At 33.1% G+C, this 20,076-nt stretch overlaps 2 protein-coding genes across 2 annotated transcripts; one reads left to right on the forward strand and one right to left on the reverse strand.

Annotated features, from left to right (window-relative positions):
- The first annotated feature begins 355 nt into the window (after window positions 1-355).
- On the forward strand, window positions 356-8,841 carry LOC138318092 (uncharacterized). The gene is made up of 12 exons (XM_069260191.1): window positions 356-527; window positions 1,539-1,623; window positions 2,576-2,717; window positions 4,510-4,610; window positions 4,939-5,158; window positions 5,500-5,573; window positions 6,129-6,251; window positions 6,637-7,048; window positions 7,313-7,454; window positions 7,786-7,896; window positions 8,187-8,276; window positions 8,592-8,841. The coding sequence occupies exons 1-12, from the start codon at window positions 367-369 to the stop codon at window positions 8,740-8,742; spliced, it is 1,812 nt and encodes a 603-aa protein (XP_069116292.1). The 5' UTR covers window positions 356-366; the 3' UTR covers window positions 8,743-8,841.
- Window positions 8,842-13,058: 4,217 nt separating this feature from the next.
- LOC138318093 (zinc finger protein 830-like) lies at window positions 13,059-19,976 on the reverse strand. Its single transcript, XM_069260192.1, has 9 exons — window positions 19,851-19,976; window positions 18,140-18,239; window positions 16,271-16,373; window positions 15,996-16,014; window positions 15,620-15,789; window positions 15,007-15,122; window positions 14,487-14,564; window positions 14,176-14,252; window positions 13,059-13,863 (listed from the first exon to the last, which is right to left on the reverse strand). Exons 1-9 carry the CDS (start codon window positions 19,961-19,963, stop codon window positions 13,701-13,703), a joined length of 939 nt encoding a protein of 312 aa, XP_069116293.1. The 5' UTR covers window positions 19,964-19,976; the 3' UTR covers window positions 13,059-13,700.
- Window positions 19,977-20,076: the final 100 nt, after the last annotated feature.

Here is a 20,076-nt window from a genome sequence, read left to right on the forward strand (position 1 = left end):
TTGGGGAAAACGTTTTTTACACAAATTGGTTATTTTTAATCGTGAAAAGAGCGGTTTTTGGGAAAAGTTACCTTAACTGAGCATGGTGTTACAGGTAATGAAATTTTATAATAGTGTTTCATTTGATGTAACATGCTGGTTTTACTAAATATGGACTTGAATTGCATCAACAAAAAACCTTTTATAAGGACAGCTTTTTTTTCGTCGGCAATTCAATTTGGGAATTTTTCATTGTAATTGGGGGAAAATATAGTGTGGGGGGTGGGGGTTGGCAGTGGGAATGGGATCGTTTTTAACAACCCCAGTTATATAAGGAGAAAAATCACTGGATAACTTACATTTTTATGCCAGGTTCGACCCAGAAGGATGGTTCCAGCAATGTATAGATCTAACAAACTGACATCACAGTTGAATAGAACTCCAAACATAATATCGCCTGTCACCAACAAACTGATGAGGATAAAGCAGAAGAATGACAGAACTCCTAATACACTGTTACGCATTGAAAGGCATCGGCAGAATGAGAGGTGAAATTTTGAATACTGTATATTAATGCAATAAATGATATAGACACAATAAATTAGGAAATAATTTATTATCCCCCACTTTTACCGAAACAGGGGATATTAATTTGGGTTTTTCTGTATGTCTGTCTGTCTGTAACGGTGCCCATGCAATAACTGCCACAAATCTTAAACGATTTCTTTTTTGTAACTTGGTCACATGGTTCAATGTGCCAAGGGCTCGGTTGAGAATGCTCGGCACTTTCATCAGACTATTTGGCATTTGATAAACCAAAAACACCATTCTCGTCTCTTCTGTTCAATAACTTGCAAATATTACCAGATTTTCTCGAAACTTGGTAACATGGTTTAATGTCTTAGGGCATTGGTCAAGTTTAATCGGGACTTTGATTGGACCCTATTTGGCTGAGTTATGGCCTTTGAATAACAAAAAGTGCCATTTTTGTCCCTGTTTCTGTTCAATAACTTTTGCAAATATTACCATATTTTCTCGAAACTTGGTACCATGGTTATATGTCTCAGGGTCTTGGCCAAGTTTGATCCAGAATTTGATTGGACCCTATTTGGCTGAGTTATGAACCTTTCATTAATAAAAAACACTATTTTCATATGTTTTTGTTCAATAACTAAATATTACTGGATTTTCTCAAAACTTGGTAACATGGTTAAATGTCTCAGAGCCTTGGCCAAGTGCGATTGGCACTTTCATTGGACCCTATTTGGCGGACTTAATGGGCCTGTCATTAACGAAAGCAGGGGATATGAATTCCATGAATTTGTTTGTTTCAAAACTATTATACACACTGTTTTATGCACTGAAAACAGTTTTTAAAAATTTCCAAATATTCTATTGACAAAAGATATTATGTGTCAAAAGGATTAGACATCAGGCATAGCCTACCTTAGTCTTCTCTTGAAAACAGTTGTTGTTAATGAAATTTTACCATGGTAATAAGTTAAAAATATAGAGGGACTGAAACAATTTCCTGTTATGTGTATTTATATTTAATGTAGAGTAAGACATCACACACTAAACAAGTCCATGATGAATGTTTGCAATAAAGTTCCTGGGATTGGAAACTTTCTGAAAGAAACAAAGGTAAGATTTTCAAAAGTATTTTAATTACAGGACTGAATTGAACAGGGTTCGAAATTAACACTCACACACTGGCTAAAATGCAAGTTGATTTTTGATATGGTGAGTTGAAAAATATTGTACTTGCGATTTTTGGCGAGCAAGTGCATCATTTGTCATTCTCATATAATCCAAACAATGTATGTTTGCCTTAGAAGACTAAACAAAAGCAAGTGACACTTTAAACATACGTAGCTATAGTTTTTCTTTGCGCAAACTGCCACATTCCGATTGAAAACAGCTTGTTACACTACACTACAATGACACTAAAAATGTTCAACATTTCATATTATGACATACAATAAATATATTATAAACATAATAAATATCAATGAATTTGATTGCTTTTAATTTTACTTACATTCCAAAAATGGATAGTGGCTCAAAAAATTAAAGTCTATCCCTGTTTAATCAATAGAGTGTAAAAAACAGTTTGACTTACCACCAATGACTATATAATATTAAGTCATTGATTATTTTTTTCTCATGTCTAGAGACAGTCACATGTCTAGAGTTTCAAATTAAGGAGAGACACTATATTACTCTAATTCAGCTGAGAAATTGTTATCAACAAGTTTTATTGTATGTGAACTTCTGTATATTCAAAGGTTAACTCTGTCTAAAATATCACACATATTGGTTCTTCAAGATTATTAGTTAAAATGGGCCAAAGTATTAAAAATACATGTACTGTTTTCCCCCTAATGTCTGTGTTAGATTTTTGACATCAATGTCACATTGTGTCCAAGATTCACATATCGAATGGATAAGAGAATTAAAAAAGAATGAAGATAAGCAAATGAAAATTACATAGTTTTTTCTATTGGACAGATGCAGATGATTTGATTATGAGAGGGTAAATTCTTGTCTGAGATCTCTTTGTTAAGATTTGAATTTTTTAATTGATTGTCCTCAGGTGGTGATGATGCAAAGGATCATTGCTTATATCTGCTACTTGGAAAATACACTACAGAGTGTATGTGATAACTTAGGATTCAGAATTTCACAGCTAAGACTCCCTACAAACCTCCTTACTGATCAGTGGCAGCCTAATGCAGGTACGTTGTTCATAATTATGTGTTTAAAATCCATTAATGTAGTCCAAGATTTTAAGTGATTTTATGGTCATATAAAACTTACTTTAAATTAACAGTTGAATGTGGTAACTCTTTGACTTACTTCTCAGTAACCACAGTACATGCAGTGATTTTCTAACTCGATTATTTCAGAGGCCTGTACCTTTTGGATTGGAAAAAACTACATTGCACACCTTTCTTGAAACATATATTTTAGAGAATTTTTGTTTATTATGGAAAATGTTCATATAAAATTGGGAAAATACAGCTAAATGTTTTAGGAGAAATGGCCTTTATTCGGCTCCAAATGTACTTTATCACTACCATGGTCCTATAATTTCACCAACAGCTTACAGAATGTCCGTCCGTCTGTCCGTCCGTACAAAAGGTTTCCGGAGCATAAATCTAAAACAAGTAGAGATATTTCCACGAAACTTCATACACATATTGGTCTTATGGTCTAGTAGTGCCTTTTGCTATTTTTAGGTTTTCATTTTTTGCATTTTTTCCGTAACCATGGAAACATTGCTGAAAATATCATATTTTTGTACCAGGTTTGTTTCCGGAGCATAACTGGAAAACCAGAAGAGATTTCCACGAAACTTCATAGACACATTGGTCTTATGGTCTAGTAGTGCCTTTTGCTATTTTAAGGTTTTCACTTTGTGTACTTTTTTCTGTAACCTTGGAAACATTGCTGAAAAGGGCAGATTTTTGTGTAAGAATCGTTTCCGGAGCACAACTCTAAAACCAGCAGAGATATTTCCATGAAACTTCATAGACACATTGTTCTTATGTTCTAGTAGTGCCTTTTGCTATTTTAAGGTTTTCATTTTTTGCACTTTTTCCGTAACCATGGAAACATTGCTGAAAATATCATATTTTTGTACCAGGTTCGTTTCTGCAGCATAACTGGAAAACCAGTTGAGATATATGCACGGAACTCCATAGGCACATTAGTCTTATGGTCTAGTAGTGCCTTTTGCTATTATTAGGTTTTCACTTTTTGTACTTCTTTCTGTAACCATGGAAACATTGCTGAAAATGGCAGATTTTTGTGTAAGAATCGTTTCCGGAGCACAACTCTAAAACCAGCAGAGATATTTCCATGAAACTTCATAGACACATTGTTCTTATGGTCTAGTAGTGCCTTTTGCTATTTTTAGGTTTTCACTTTTTATGCTTTTTTCTGTAACCATAGAAACATTGCTGAAAATATCATATTTTTGTAGCAAGTTCATTTCCGGAGCATAACTCTAAAACAAGCAGAGATATTTCCATGAAACTTCATAGACACTTTCTTTTTATGGTCTAGTAGTACCTTTTGCTATTTTTAGGTTTTCATTTTTTGCACTTTTTCCGTTACCATGGAAACATTGCTGAAAATATCATGGTAAATGGTAAATGTTACTTTGCAAAACTCCACCCATCTTTGTGTATATAGTCTAATATAAATGTCAAGGCTGTATACCTGATTCAACAATTGCAGCCCCGCTCCACTTGAATTATACTCCATCTTTCTTTAGCTCAACTTCCTTTTTCCTGTTTTTTTTTTCATACACATAAGTCTCCACAATCAAACTTACTTCAGCTTTGATATCTCCATTGGCGGGGGATCTGAATGACTATGTCCTTGTTTTTTGGGTTTTTTTTAGATATCTTTACTATTCTTTCAATTTTCTGAGTTGATCCTATTTCTACACTGATTTGATTATTACACGTATATCACTAAATTTTATTAAATGTATATTTTGTCCCTTTCTTGGTTTTCTAGATAGATCAAAAGCAAAAGTATCAACAGGTGGATTAACTAAAACCAACAGACTGAAAGCGAGTTTGAAGGAAAGCATTAGCACCTGTACAAGACCATATCGGGTAAAAATGAATATCAAACCTTATTTAGCATAATAGCTAGTGGTACAGTATGATTTTTCATGTAAGGAATAACTTAATAATGTTACGCAGATATAACACAAAAAATAGAGTGTATTTTAATCTGTGAACTGTTTTAGAACTGGATGAGTAAAATGAAATGTTTTATATCAGAACAAATTTGTAGTCTACTATGCATTGTCATTATTACTTTTTTTTCAATTTTTAATTTAGTTTTTTTTAATTTTATTTTTTCTTTTTCTTTTTAATGATCATTGTCAGATCAAGAAAGAATCACTTTGTAACACACTTATTTTGTATTTAATCTAAGACACGGAATAAGTTGCTAAAAAGGCTAGATCCCATTGTCAAACGGCATCTGAAGGTATCCTCACCTACTATTGACTCCACCACTGATAATGCTGCCCTGGAAATCACACAGAACATAGAATCAAGTGATCTGGAACCTCCCAAAGTCAAAGAAGAGCCGATAGAATGTAACAGCTTCAGCAGTGCAATGGATTTTCACTGTATTCAGAAGCCGTATGGAGGTATTAAACTTTTTGTTAGATTTTTAAATATTAAAAACTACGATGTACAGTGCTTTTTAAAATCCATCTTTTGATATTACGCACTATTAAGTCATCAAACAGCCATTTCTATTAATTCTAAAGAGCTTCACTAATTTACCTTGTTATAAATTAACATTACCTTCATTGCTGTTGTACATTACACAAACCTTGTGAATGACCTTCATGTTCTATAACTGTAGAGTAGCTCCCAAGCATGATAATCCCATTCTGAAATCAATGCCTGTCAGAATTTGTTAAGGTAAGTGATCCTCCCATCTAGGATTTCCTGTCATCAATGTGGCTTTATAAATTAATTTCAGATAATATGGATGTATTTCTTGACAACAATGCCTGTACAGCACCATCCAGCATGGAAGACACACCTGCTTATTTTGTATGTAGATTTCCCCTTTTAAATAATGAAGTGTACTAATTAATAGGAAACTTAAATGTTTCATATAAACTGTGTTATATTGATAGAATCTTACATGGGCCTGTCAGGTGGACAGGGTCAATCTGAGTGAAAAAATTTGTCTTGTCAACCCGGGGCTTGCCAAGGGTTGACAGCCATTATCTTCACGACTCGAAGGTTGAGATATTCCTGTCCACCCGACAGACCCATTTTTGATTCTTTTTCTCCCATTCTTTAATGAATTCTCATATGAAAATGCAGTCATATAGAAATATTTCCAAAGTGCCACCATTATAGGAGCATAGTAATGCATCAAAATGAATGATGTTGTCTACAATAATCACCGCATGTAAGAATGACATCACATCATTGTCAAGCGCATGGAATAGATCTTAAAGACATAAAATATTATGCTATTTCTGATGCTGAAATGCCTTACATAGAGACAGAACCTCTATTTAAGTATCATGACTGATTAATTAGAAGTATAAAGATCTGCATAGTTTAATACCTGTATACTGTATTAATTTGTTGAAGCCTGAAGACATACTTCCCACATCAACAACCCTTGACAACTTCCCTGATGCATTTGAGTTGATGTCAAGTCCTCTTGGAGCAAGGTCTAAATATGTCTTGCTGAGTCCAAAGGTTCGAGCAATGGTTAGTCCAATTAAAGATATAATAATAGTCAATACAATGAAGAAGTCTTGTAATGTCAAGATGAAAATAACATCAAAATAAACACTTTGCAGATATGCAATGAACTAGATGCCAACTGCGTTTGCTAAGTTTACAAAACAAGATTGCAATGAAAATGTAACTATTTCAAAATGATAATTGAATAGGTAAATGAATGATGATGGCAATCACTTTATAGTAAGATTATCAAAAGCAGGATTTGTTAAACTAAGGAGAATGAAATGGTACTTTGGGCAAAGCTCAAACGTAATGAAAATGTTTACTGGTTGGTGTCTTATGAAAGGCATGAAATCATACAAACAGGAATTCAAATTGGTGTTCCTTCTTTCATCCACTTACATTGCAGGAAAGCCTCACAGATTTTGGAATAAGAAGTGACAAGAAAGACTTTGTTGAGCAATGGGAAAACGCCCACGAGATGAGGACCATATCTCCAGAATGTGTCCTTCCCACCACACCAAGTCCTCGTGTTCATTCCACACTGCATGACAGCTTTGGCTTCCGCACCTTTCACCAGGTGACACCCTATCAGTCACAGGAAGCTGACATTCTCCGTACACCAGACAAAAGTACCTTAAAACTGAAAAATAAACGAAAGCAATATACCCCTCACCGCTCACCATTCCATAACCTGACAAACTTTGGCAGTCAGTCCACTATGGAATCAACAGATAGTGACGAAGATCAACCTATGCCCCTGGTGATACCAAAACACAAAAAGCCACGAGTTCGCCCTCCCATGGTCAGACCTTCCAAAAGTAAGTTACACCTTAGTTATATCATACCAACTGTTTAAAATATCAAGTACTTATTCATATATTTGTATGCCACATTTGAAAGATAATTGTTCATACCCTTCTTTGCAAAATGCCAGAGAACAAAAGTTCAAAAATTAAAAGAATTAACATTCACTCCTTGCCTTGCATAAAAATACCTTGTACTCATTATTTGATTTTATTTCAAAGATTGCAAAGTAAAATTACTGTGAATGTATTAGCCTGGTTATACTGTCATTAAAACAGTTGATGAAGACTTTGTGTCCTATGTACCCTACATCTGGAAGTTCCACAACACTGCCATCACTCGCAGACAGAAAGCAGAGGCTGCCAAAATAGAGGCTCAGCTATATTCCTCCCCTGCCGACACTTCTCAGGCAGATCAAACGTAGGTACCCTAAAACATGCTGCACCATAAATTATATGAGCCATAGCTGCTAAACAATTTTGACTTTTTTTCTTAACAATAACACCTGCATAGGATGTCTTTCAATTCTCATAATGTTGATAACTTTTGGCGCTGAATAACATGATACAAGTTTTCATGATTATTCAGAATGAAAAGTATGGCACATAGATCTTAGAAATGAAATGTGTTTAAAACCTTTAAACTTTCAAAACAATTCAAGTTTAATTTAACTTTTAGCTGAACAGATGATTTTTTCAGAATTGTTTTTAACAATATTGTTACTCATTAAGCATGTATTGTTCTTTTCAAGGAATGACCAGCATTTAGCCATGAACCAGCCAATTAAGATAGACCACCGTAAGACAACTTGGATGAATGGCTTCATGATGTTCAGTAGACTCAACAGACGAACCTTTATCGAGTATGAAAATATTTAAGTTAAAAAAGAAAAAACTCTTATTCAGACCTATTAATGTCTTGGAAAGCTTTTAAATTTAATAAATATACATGTTCAATAAATATAAATTTTCAGTATATTTATATGTACATGTACTTCTTTTCCATAGTTGTTAATTTTGAAAGAGTTATTGCCCCTTTTCAAGATTTTGGTCTTATCAAAATCTGTGACCAGACTACATGTGTATAAAATTGGTACCTTTTACCTCTTAGTCAATCCCATCTCTTATTTGTTGTAACATCCATTTGTTACAGTGCTAACCCTGGAATCCACACTTCCCATATCAGTAAAATGATGGGCCATGCCTGGAGGAACATGTCACCACATGAACAACAACCATATAAGTAAGCATTAACCTTTACCATAAAAAAAAAAAAAATTAAAAAAAATGCTTCATTTCAATTTGCTGCGGCCCAAAGAATGAAAATTTGATAGTAGTGTGCAGTACAGCAAATATGTAAAGGTATAGGTATTCTCAAATGTGAATACAATGTACTGTAAAAACTTTGTAATTTGTGCACCAGTGTAATTTGTGCATGTACTTTTTGAAAAGTCTGATGTCTACAAAGATATAGTATTTGAAAAATAAATGCCACCAAAATTAATATTTCACAAAATGCTGAAATAATAGTTACACAAAAATATTATTTACTTTGCAGAGATAAAGCCAAGGACTATGCCCGCCGCATCCAGCCAGGGGAGGGTACCTCACAGGACAATATATCTACGGCCCCAGTAGTGTCCAGTAGTGGTCTGGGGGTATCTATTAGCAACACAGAGGCTGACCTACCCTGCTCCATCACTAACTAAGAATATTCTACATAGCAATTTCATATTCCAGTATCATACATTTTTAGCTAAGAAACATAGAAATATTAAAGGCCCACTACCTTTCCAAAACGGCTTTTAATTTTTAAAATGGGAATGGGCCTTTAAAGGAATTAAGGCAATTCTATAGAAAATATGTATGTGCAGTGTATGTCTTATGAAGCTGTGAATAGTGTTTCAATGTATGAAATAAGTCTATTCAGCTGGAAGAAGATATTTTATGAAACTGTTGAAGATGTTTTGTGATACTATATTACACAACACATTTTGTATTAGATAATACATTAAAAGGAATAGGTTAATTATAGGTTTATATCAATTATTATGCACTTTAGAATAGAAAACTATATGTCATTGAGCTTTTTTCACTGCTGTATAGTTTTTCCTGAATTCCCATCATTGTCATTATTGAATATGATAGTTTACTCATATTTTTAATACATGTATATCATGAATTCCATCAACAGTATTTAGTTTCCTGAAACTTCAGTTTCTTGAAGTTTTTCTGAAATGATTCTAACCAAGTACTTATATTTTCAAATGATGTGAATTATATGGAATAATCATTTTAGTATACTATGTATAGGATAATTCACAAATTAGTGTTTAATAGGCCAAAGAAAATACACCTATTGAAGGCCGAGAAATGAGGATATTAATGGCAGATAACTTTAAAACTGTAGTGAATTATTTCCCCCTGGTCTACAACTTGGGGTCAGATATAACTGACAATACTGATCAATATTATAATGTCCAATTTTATACTATTCTTATTCTAATCAGGTATATTGTCTGCCAAGTAGCCACTTACTGAAACATGTATGTATACTTTTACATAATATCTAAAATAAAAACTTCCAGTTAACATCAATGCATTTAAATTTGACAAATTTTCTAGTCTGTTTTAATAATACTTTATGTTAGATCATCACAACCTCAAAAGGTCTATCACTCTGTTGTTAATATTGGGCGATGGCATCATGTTAGAATCAATGTTGATGAAGTTCTGATATAGGTTGCCAATAAGAGGTCAAACCCAGAATGTAATGCATGTATCACCGAATTTGTTTCTCAAGCAATAAGATATGATTTATTTTTCCGATTGGAAATCATCTAAGTCAGTTGTTTTGTCACCGTCAACAATAAATGCTGAAACAGAAACACATTCCAATGAGGTTACCTGGCTATTCATAATATCTATGAATTTTAAAATGATAAACACTGTCAAATGAAGCCATGACTAGTAATAATGTGGGTTTTTTTATCCTTTGCAAAGGAAAAGGTATTTCAACACATCATCGTTTTTTATACAAAAATTTGATGATAAAAGTTGAATAATTTTAACGTTTATAGAAAATCATAAACCAGTAATATGCATGTTGATTCTGTAAATCCTTCTTATAATATTCTAATTATGTAAAAACTATACCAAAGTAAACTCTCTAAGTCTTATATTTAATTGCACAATTCGTCAAGTATCGATCTATGATTGCCTCACATTTCATATCATGTTCTGTCATTAATTTAATGGGAAAACTTAAGCCTAAATCATGACCAGTTTTGTTTCATTTTAAGATAAAGCATGATAAATCTGTATTACATTTGTATAACCAAATCACTCTTGTTCTGTCAAAACTGAAGATTTGCTTTCTAGATCAGTATTAGAAACTATAAATTAGTGTGTGTGTGCTTGAACTATGTTTCAGAGATGCATACTATTTTAGAATTTGCATAATTTATAAATGTTCAATTTACATCAGCACATTTTAGTCTGACAATGGCAGTTTTAATTGTTTTTCAATATTAAAGATGCTCCACCGCTGACAAAATGGTATTTTTTCACTATAAAAACGGTAGCAGACGATTTAGTATTTTTCTTCAGTTACAAAAGTTACTTACTTTACACCATTACCACCATTTAAAAGTTTGAGCTTCTAATTCTACTTCAAGTTAAAAATTTGAAAAATAATTAATTGCATCCCGAAAAAATTCCGTGACACTATATCCTATATGGAATGAAGTACTGATTGCGCATGCACTAAAGGCGAAATAAATTATTTTATATTATTTTTTGTGTGTTAATTAGGCATATATATACACGATTAAACACTAATTATTGTTCAAATGATTAATATCATTTATGCTCTGTCGGCGGTGGAGCATCTTTAATTGTCATATGTTTAAGTTTGAAAAAAAAGATTACTACAATTACTCTTGTGCCAATTGATTATTTTCCAGATCTGTCATGATTTGATTAGAATGTTAATAAAATCAGTACGCTAAAAAAATAAGCTTTTCAGTAATATTGAAATAATGGGCTATCCAGTAAAACATCTACTTATAACTACACCCTGGGTCTCCAGTTTTGTTAATTATTAACATCTTTATGACTTATTCAATAAACTACAGGGTTTGGAGTCTAGGTACATGTAGATGCTTTAAGCTGTTGAATGACAGTTATCTTTATATAGAATATTATGTAGCCATTATTTTCTACTTTATGTCAATTAAGATTTTTTCACTAACGGCAACACTTTACTAATAGGTATGTGATAACCATCATCTATCAGAGAGGAGCTACATCTCTATCTATTGGTTCCTTTTGATATGAAATTATATTCGCCACCTCTTATTAATAAATGTCTGTATTAAGGTGAATGTTTTCAATAACTACTATAACTATTCTGTAATCAGCATACTCTGGAAGGAATTCACCTGTGTCATATTTTCTTTCAAGAAGAAAGAGTGGACACATAATTACATTTGTATATGTTGGCATATTCTACTGAAATTCTAAATATCAAGACAAATATAGGAATATAATGTATTAGTTAATTTGACCTAGGTGGTATATTCTTCTTCAACTCTAGTGTTATTTGATAATTTCATAAATGTTTTCTCCTAATGTAATGTATATTTTGAAAAGCTCTATCTTTAGTGTAACAATTTATCCTATATAGTATATACATGACTTAGTTGTAAGTATTCTCTTGATCACCTGAGACTCTCAATGAAGTAAAAGTACAGGTGATCATTTCCATGTTGTATCCATACACATAACTTCTATCAATCCTTTCAAGCAATTTTTAAAGTTCCTCTTGAGCAGAACTCCACTTGCTGCTCGTGCAGTTGTCATGCTCTCAGAATTTTGTAGCTAAATTTAACTGGCATTCATACTGTATACATATGCATGATGAAATATCATGTGGATAATCTAATTGATTTCTCATAAACTTTAAGGTTAACTATTCTGATCATGATCTTGTATGTTTTTGTATAACTATTCTATACATTAATTGATTATGAACATGAATTTAATTTCTACCCATCTTTATATATTACAGAGTTATTTACTCCTTATGGTAGGTATTGAATGTCATGTCAATAGGTTGTGCACAAAAAACATTGTTTCCTCAGTAAAATATGATGGAACATTCATAAGCATTTGACATGTTGTTAACGATCAACACCTACCCAGGTGTACATGAGCTTTACCAATCTACAAAATCTTCTAGCTTTTAGGCCTTTGTTAGTAAGTCATTTAACACTTACTATTAATTACAATACACTTTTTATCACTATGTACAATTCCTTTTTCTTTCCTCTACTATATAGGAAGTCCTTTTATCCTTATTCTGTCATTATTGCATTCTTGTCTTCGCCTTAGAATTTAGTTTAGATTTTGATCATGCATAGTTCAGTTAAAAGTTTTATCTATTTTATTACAACAAAATAAACTGTAAGACAGTACCTTGAGTTAAGACTTGTATTTTTTCTGTTGCAAAATTGAATATAGGGCCGTTTTCATTTATTTGGAATGACTGTTTGGTTCGACCGTTTAAAAAGGTCATTATTTCAAGTATAAATCCTGACGGACCTGCAGTATTTTATACAAGCCTGTGATGGCTTTGTCAAGGCTCGTCTGAAAAACAATATAAAATCACCAGGTTCGTCTTTAATTCATAACTGAACAACAAGGTCCAAACAGTCAAACCGCATAATCGAAAATGGCCCTGCTGTTGCTTTTTTGATGCACTATGAGTATGATTCATATGGTGGGTCAAATTTTTTGTAATTTTAAAACGAGAAAATTAAATTTACTGAGTAGCTGTTTCAAATTTTCACGAACTGGCTATACTATGATTCAAACATTTCATAATTTTTAATACAATAATTCAATTATTGTGTTTGAATGACTTGCTTATAGATATATGTGAAAAATTCGTTTGTTTAACTACATGTATGCTAAAATGTATTGAAATTTTGAACACAGAATTAGTAACAACTAAAGAAATAGATGTTTTCTATCTTTTATTTGACTCATTCTGAAGCCAATATTTGTGATAACAATAATCGCTTGCTCAAGTAATTGACACACTTGACACTTAAAATATCAAGTACTTGATATGTCTGACAAGAATTCTGGTCACATTATCATGGTCCTGAATAATGGCCTTGTCTTGTACATCAAGTTCCTGCAGTTAGAAATCTACTTGCTGATTATGTAGTATATGCAGTATATCTACAACTCGACTATCGGGTCTTTCACCATCTTAAGAGAAGAATTCTTTATTGTAACATTCTTTACCCCAGATGAATTTTATTGTTTTTGGTCCCCATATCATGGTTATGGCCATTTCCAAAGAGAGTTGATCTACATGTGAAATGTATCAATCATGATAACTAATCATTCGGTCCAGAGCTCTCATACCTGATTTAAAACACCAATTCCAGCAACATATTATTTATACTCAAAATTAGTACAGATTCCTGAGATTATTGGACCATGATTATCGGAACACCAACACCAGAAATATACTGAACAGCTCTGACTACTGAAGTAAGTTAATGCTTCACATGTAGTTGACGTCCTGCAGTCGTCGGGTTCATAGCAGTGATCATTAATCAGCATTGAAAATACTGTTTGATGAGCTAAGTCCTCATTTCCATGATTTTTTAGACCGCCAGTCCATGAATTCCTGAAGCTCCTGATCCTCTGCGTCTCCGTCACTATCAGAGTTTGACTCGACACCCTTCGATCCTTTATTTGACATTATCTCCTCCTTTTTTATCTGCAGTTTGTTGATTTCATTCCAGCGATTACTGTAACCAAACCATTTTAATACAGTTGGCTACGCTTTTAGAATTTTTTTCAGAAGTATTTGTAAATTGAAAATTTTAAAAGACCTTCATACAGTTTGGCAAAGACAGATAATCCCTCCCATGTACTGAGCATTGAAACTGATGAACTATTGTCTTATTCAAAGGCACAATGTACATTCAATACAAATCAAGTGAAATAGTAAAATGATTGAAATTCATTACCGGGTAGGTTACAATTATTACCGTAGTTACAATATTTCCCAGCTGTTTTTATACACCTCGTAGAACCAAACATACACTGGTATGACTTACATTTGGTCGTCTATTTCATCAATATTTCTATCTACATTTGCCTGTTCATCCTCCTCGTCCATGATGGCCTCAGATACCTGATAATGAAAGTGGTGGAATGTTTCACTTTTAGGTTAAAAATTCAAAACTGCTTCTTTTCCACCATGGCAATCAATCTTGTACTTGAGGTGTTTTATTTTGATTACATTAATTTTTGAGCAAATTTCAATACATACACTTCAATGCATCATACCATAGCTATGAAACTATATGTATATATTTTTTTATGAATAGGAGTAGACTATTTCATGATCAGACAGACAGATACTTACATGATTTTCTTCTTTCATTGCTCGCTGAAACATTTCCCATTCCTCCTCCATCTTGTCTTTATATTCTACATTACGAACCTGGTAATTAAGCAGCAAAGAGCAATAATAGGTTTCGCACAGGATAAGTACAAGATAACAAGAATCGTTCATTTTAGGGTAAGAAGGAAAGGAATTTTCCTTCAAAAGTGTCAATAAATTAGATAAAACAAAAGGAAAGGGTTTTACCTAATTTAGCGAGTCTGAGGGTGGAATATCCTTTAATTCATACCCAGCATATGAAAGTATTTTTCCCTAATGTGACATTATTTATTAGAAATTACTTGCTAAAAAATATTATGTCTTCTATTTCCAGGTTTGGTATTTCATTACATAACAATGCATCAAATTGTAATTTCTTAGACAGGCATGATAACATTAATTGTGCATCGGTGTATTTCCCTGAACAGGCTTATCACACCCAGGAGGAATGAACGGTTTCTGTAATCCATATATGAATATAACAAAGAAGAATGCAACTAACCTTGGCATCAGTTTTTGGATCATCAAAAAATCCCTCTGGAAGAACCTCAGCCAGTGTATCTGCTTTAGTTTTTTCTTCTTCATCTTGTTTGCTGCTTGATTTTGCATTGAAGAAGTCTATAAAAAGAATGAACTTACAATTGAGATATTCTGTTTAAACATGTACTACAGGTATGTAATTGTTTTCATTTACAGTCAAGTTATATATCACATACAAAATGGGAAAAAATAATGATAAGAAAGATCACTATGGCTTTCGACTATTAGAAATTGACAATGGACAACCAATCATGTGAATTAATACCAAAGAGAAAATGGCATCTACCATTACATACTCGGTAGTATTACAGTGAAACTGATAGTTTATTAGGGATAAGAAGTATTACTTTCAGTGTTTAAATCACTATTTTTTGTATACATTGGAGTTTGTTTGGGAGAAAATGTTTATTTCCATATACTAAGATATTATTTAAAGTAGATTTTGTACCATTGTCTAATCAATTGAAAATGAAATGTTAAAAGAATAATTCAAATATTCCTGTAAATTGTATTTTGATTAATGAACTGCTAATTTGCTAAAATCTGTCTAGTCATTGATCAATGTACACACTAACCTGGAGGAAGGCCAGGAACACTTGACACAGTGTTAGTAGAACTGGGTTTGGGGGTCGTCTTTACTTCAGCCTCATCCTCTGAGGAAGAGGATGAGTAAGATGCCAGTCCAGGATGTTTAAGTATACTTGATTTATTACTGGCTTTACTGTCAAAGAAATCTGATGGTAGTCTGAAAAAGCATTTAGTAGGCATTGTTTTAGTACAAACTACACTCTCATTTTGTATTCACTTACTAAGTAAAACTGAATATACATTGTATAAAAAATGAATAAAAGATTATTTGATGATAATGTGCAACAAATGTTATATTTCTTTTCTACATGTTTAACGATTTTTACATAAATTTGCTGTAGGAAAAAATAAATTTATACTCACTTTGCTGGCTGCCCATTCCCTGTCATAAAAGCAAAGTTTACGAAATCAGTAATTGGATAAAAATCATATTACAAGCTCAAATGACAACTCAAAGCATTTAGATCGATTTTTTTTTATTTTCTAATTTTCTTATATTCAACTTATTTAAATTTGTATATATAACGAATACACATTAAAAAAAATAGTATAGAATGCACATGTTACATGACCTGCACCCATTTTAATATTATAAAAACAAAAATGTATATCTATACATACACAGATTTAGTACATACCTCTGAGTCTTTTAGAGTCTTCATGACTGTTGGATTGCTGAGGGAAAGACCTCTTCACACCACTGGTAAATGTTTCTGGTGCAGGCTTCACTTGAGTAAGTTTCTGTGATTACAAGACAGATAATTAATAAAAATCATATTTAAACAAGAGATCCCAGAGGGATCTTGGCGCCCACCATAGAATGATCTATGTCTGACAATGGAAAGAAGGATCTTTTCCCTGCTTTTCAAACTTTTTCAAATATACAACATATGATATTTAAGACAAATCGCTTCATTGTTCTCTGAGAATCAGCGGTGAAATCCAAGATGGCGACAGGTTGGCCATCTTGTTGACCAATCAGTCCCAAAGGTACTATGCACAACTAAAGCCCAAGGGGAAACTATGCATGAAATATGAAAGATAACCCTTCAGTAATTGCAGACAAATAGTGATAACTATCCAAATACAAGATGGCTGCGTGGCAGCCTGATGTTGACCGATCAGTCTAAAAATGCAATATGCACAACTAGGGTCATAGGGGAACATACATATGACATTAGAGAAACAACCCTTCAGTACTTTCTGAGAAATAGCGGTAACAATTTAACTATCAAAATCCGAGATGGACGCTAGTCGGCCATCTTATTAACTGATCGGTCCCAAAATGCAATATGCACAACTAGGGTCCTAGGGGAATCTACATATGCCATTCGAGAAACATCCCTTCAGTACTTTCTGAGAAATAGCGGTAACAAACTTTAACTATCAAAATCCAAGATGGCCGCCCGGTCGGCTATCTTGTTGACCGATCTTTCTCAAAATGTAATATGCACAACCTGGGTCCTAGGGGAACCTACATATGAAATTTGATAAAGATCCCTTCAGTACTTTCTGAGATATAGCTGTAACAAACTTTAACTATCAAAATCCAAGATGGCCGCCAGTCGCCCATCTTGTTGAGCGATCGGTCCCAAAATGCAATATGCACAAATAGGATCCTAGGGGAACCTACACATGAAATTTGAGAAAGATCCCTTCAGTACTTTCTGAGAAATAGCGGTAACAAACTTTAACTATCAAAATCCAAGATGGCCGAGCGATTGGTCCCAAAATGCAATATGCACAACTAGGGTCCTAGGGGAACCTACATATGAAATTTGAGAAAGATCCCTTCAGTACTTTCTGCGAAATAGCGGTAACAAACTTTAACTATCAAAATCCAAGATGACCGCCGGTCGGCCATCTTGTTAAGCGATTGGTCTCAAAATGCAATATGCACAACTAGGGTCCTAGGAAAGCTTACATATGAAATTTGAGAAAGATCCCTTCAGTACTTTCTGAGAAATAACGGTAACAAACTTTAACTATCAAAATCCAAGATGGCCGCTGTTCGGCCATCTTGTTGAGCGATCGGTCCCAAAATGCAATATGCACAACTAGGGTCCTAGGGGAACCAACATATAAAATTTGAGAAAGATCCCTTCAGTACTTTCTGAGAAATAGCGGTAACAAGAATTGTTAATGGACGGACGACGGACCACGGACGAAAGGCGATTTGAATAGCCCACCATCTGATGATGGTGGGCTAAAAATCACTCAGTGAGGTAACTAATAAGAAGAGAATCAAAATTCAACAAATATTACTCTGCAGGTGAATATTTGTTTTTCCACATAATAGAGTTGTCTGCCTTTGAAGGTAGATGTCAAATCTCTAAACAATAGGATGATTTTTACTCACACACACCACAATTACAATTTAACCGGCAAGAGCAGATAATTCTGTAATATGTAAATACAGAATAATACAACAATTTAATAAGGCCTATTTGAGCCATGTCGAAAGATTTAGCCTATAATCATATTCCTCAGACAAAAGTGTATTTTACCTCTTTATGCTGTTTACTCTGTAGATGGGCTGGCCACAACAATCCACTTTTTATCACTGTGTTACAAACCACACACACCAGCTGATCAATACTGTTATACCTTCAACACAAAAAGGAGAATCTTAATTGTTACACACAACTTTTTTTAATCTTAGCAAAACTTTATACTCGAATCCTTTCATGTAATATCAATATTTATTTAATCCATATCTCTTACATAATCAAGACAACTTTTAAGCTAAATCAAATGGCATCAAGCTGTGAATAAACATTGTGCCTTAATTAGTATCGATGATCATAGATTTATGGTGGCTGTGAAAGGACATGAAAAATGAAAAAATTATTGCATGCAAACGCAATAATTATTGCATGCGAGTGAACCTAACAATAGTATGTGTGAACGCAAAGGTATATCACTGAGTAATTATCAGTTAATTGTCAGGTTTACTATTGCGTTCACACACAAAAATTATTGCATTCACACGAAATAATTATTGCCTTCACACGCAATATCTTTGCATTCGCATGCAAAAAATTTTTATTTTCCATATCCTTTCCCAGCCACCTTATAATATTTGAATTATACAAAAAGCTATAAAAATGTATGTATACATATATAATTTTGATGTTATGTACTTCATCCGATTTATCAAAGTCAATAAATCCGGATCCTTAAAAGGGATAGAATAGAAGAAGATATTTTTTTCCAGTGAAGAGCTCATATTATATATTATTCTTTTTTTTTTTTTTTTTTTTTTTGAGGCGAGGGGTGGGGGGATACTTAAACTTATATTCACTGGTGCCACGTATATTTTTACAGTACATATGTTGCAATTTGATTGGTTGAGGAAGAAATCCTATCGAACATTACTTCATCATCTGAATCTTAAAATCTGTTCCATTAGCAAAATTTAAAATGTATGTTATTAAGATGTCTATTGGTAACAACAGAAACATATATACATAGAGATTGGCAACTCCTCAAATTTTACGATCCGCAGATGTACCTCTGTGTGTGTTTAAGGGTTTTTAGATAAACTCTTAAATAGTTGAATTTAAAAGAATAACTTTGATAGGTTATAAAAGTTCAGTAATTTTCAGATGATTTGAGTACGATTTTGGATAGAAAAAAAATTTAACTTATCTATTAATAAAAGAAAATGCACTTCCGGTTTTGAATGACTGATTTTCGAAAAACCAGGTGAAATTGCTTATTTTCCTGCTTTGAAAAATCATATTAAATAACATCAATCGGAAAACTGGTCACATCAAACCATGATATAATGTTTAAACTTTGTTTTGATGCAAAAATATCATGTTTGAAAGAATACACTTAAAAGTAGTAAGCCAAGGCAAAATGCCTATAAACCGGAGGTCCCTCTCCCTGTCAACAAAGTCAAAGATGGAGTTTCCAATCTCTATGTATTTATGTTTTTGGTAACAACGATTCCACTGCAATAACCTGATAACATAACATCAAAGCCTAGGTAACACAACCTTTGGTTTCCTTATGGGGACATTTCTAACACCAACATTTACATTAAGCCAAGACCTACTTGTCACTTGTTAGACCAAAATAGGAGAGTTTGGAATTAGATCGAACAAACTTCTTTAGGGGGGGGGGGGGCGATAAAAAGTACAATAGGCCTATATGCTTCTGAAAATCATATATACTTTCAGCTTATTTTTATACAACACGCAAGTGTTTTACTTTGCATATGGATGTTCAATGCGTTTAGCTGATGCGACAGTTGATTTCTTCTCTTTCATTAACCGCCTCAAATCATCTTTAGAAACAACTTTCTTTTTCTTGGACGTCGCCATGTTTGTCGCTGTAATTTTCGTATTCAGTCACGGAGGTCGGAGAAAAATGTTGTTATGTTAAAAGTTATATTGCTTACAATGTAAACTAACTTCATAAATAATATGTATATTAT

The sequence above is a fragment of the Argopecten irradians genome, chromosome 3 (assembly GCF_041381155.1).
Source record: "Argopecten irradians isolate NY chromosome 3, Ai_NY, whole genome shotgun sequence".
Taxonomy (NCBI): domain Eukaryota; kingdom Metazoa; phylum Mollusca; class Bivalvia; order Pectinida; family Pectinidae; genus Argopecten; species Argopecten irradians.

Excerpts from the sequence above, each read along its gene's own strand:
- LOC138318093 (XM_069260192.1), bottom strand. The coding sequence starts at position 19,963 with ATGGCGACGTCCAAGAAAAAGAAAGTTGTTTCTAAAGATGATTTGAGG. Across the intron at positions 16,374-18,139 it reads AGAGTAAACAGCATAAAGAG|AAACTTACTCAAGTGAAGCC; the intron begins GTAAAATACACT and ends TTGTAATCACAG. Across the intron at positions 13,864-14,175 it reads GATGAAATAGACGACCAAAT|TAATCGCTGGAATGAAATCA; the intron begins GTAAGTCATACC and ends GTTTGGTTACAG.
- LOC138318092 (XM_069260191.1), top strand. The coding sequence starts at position 367 with ATGGTTCCAGCAATGTATAGATCTAACAAACTGACATCACAGTTGAAT. Across the intron at positions 6,252-6,636 it reads GTCCAAAGGTTCGAGCAATG|GAAAGCCTCACAGATTTTGG; the intron begins GTTAGTCCAATT and ends CTTACATTGCAG. Across the intron at positions 7,049-7,312 it reads CATGGTCAGACCTTCCAAAA|TTGATGAAGACTTTGTGTCC; the intron begins GTAAGTTACACC and ends TCATTAAAACAG.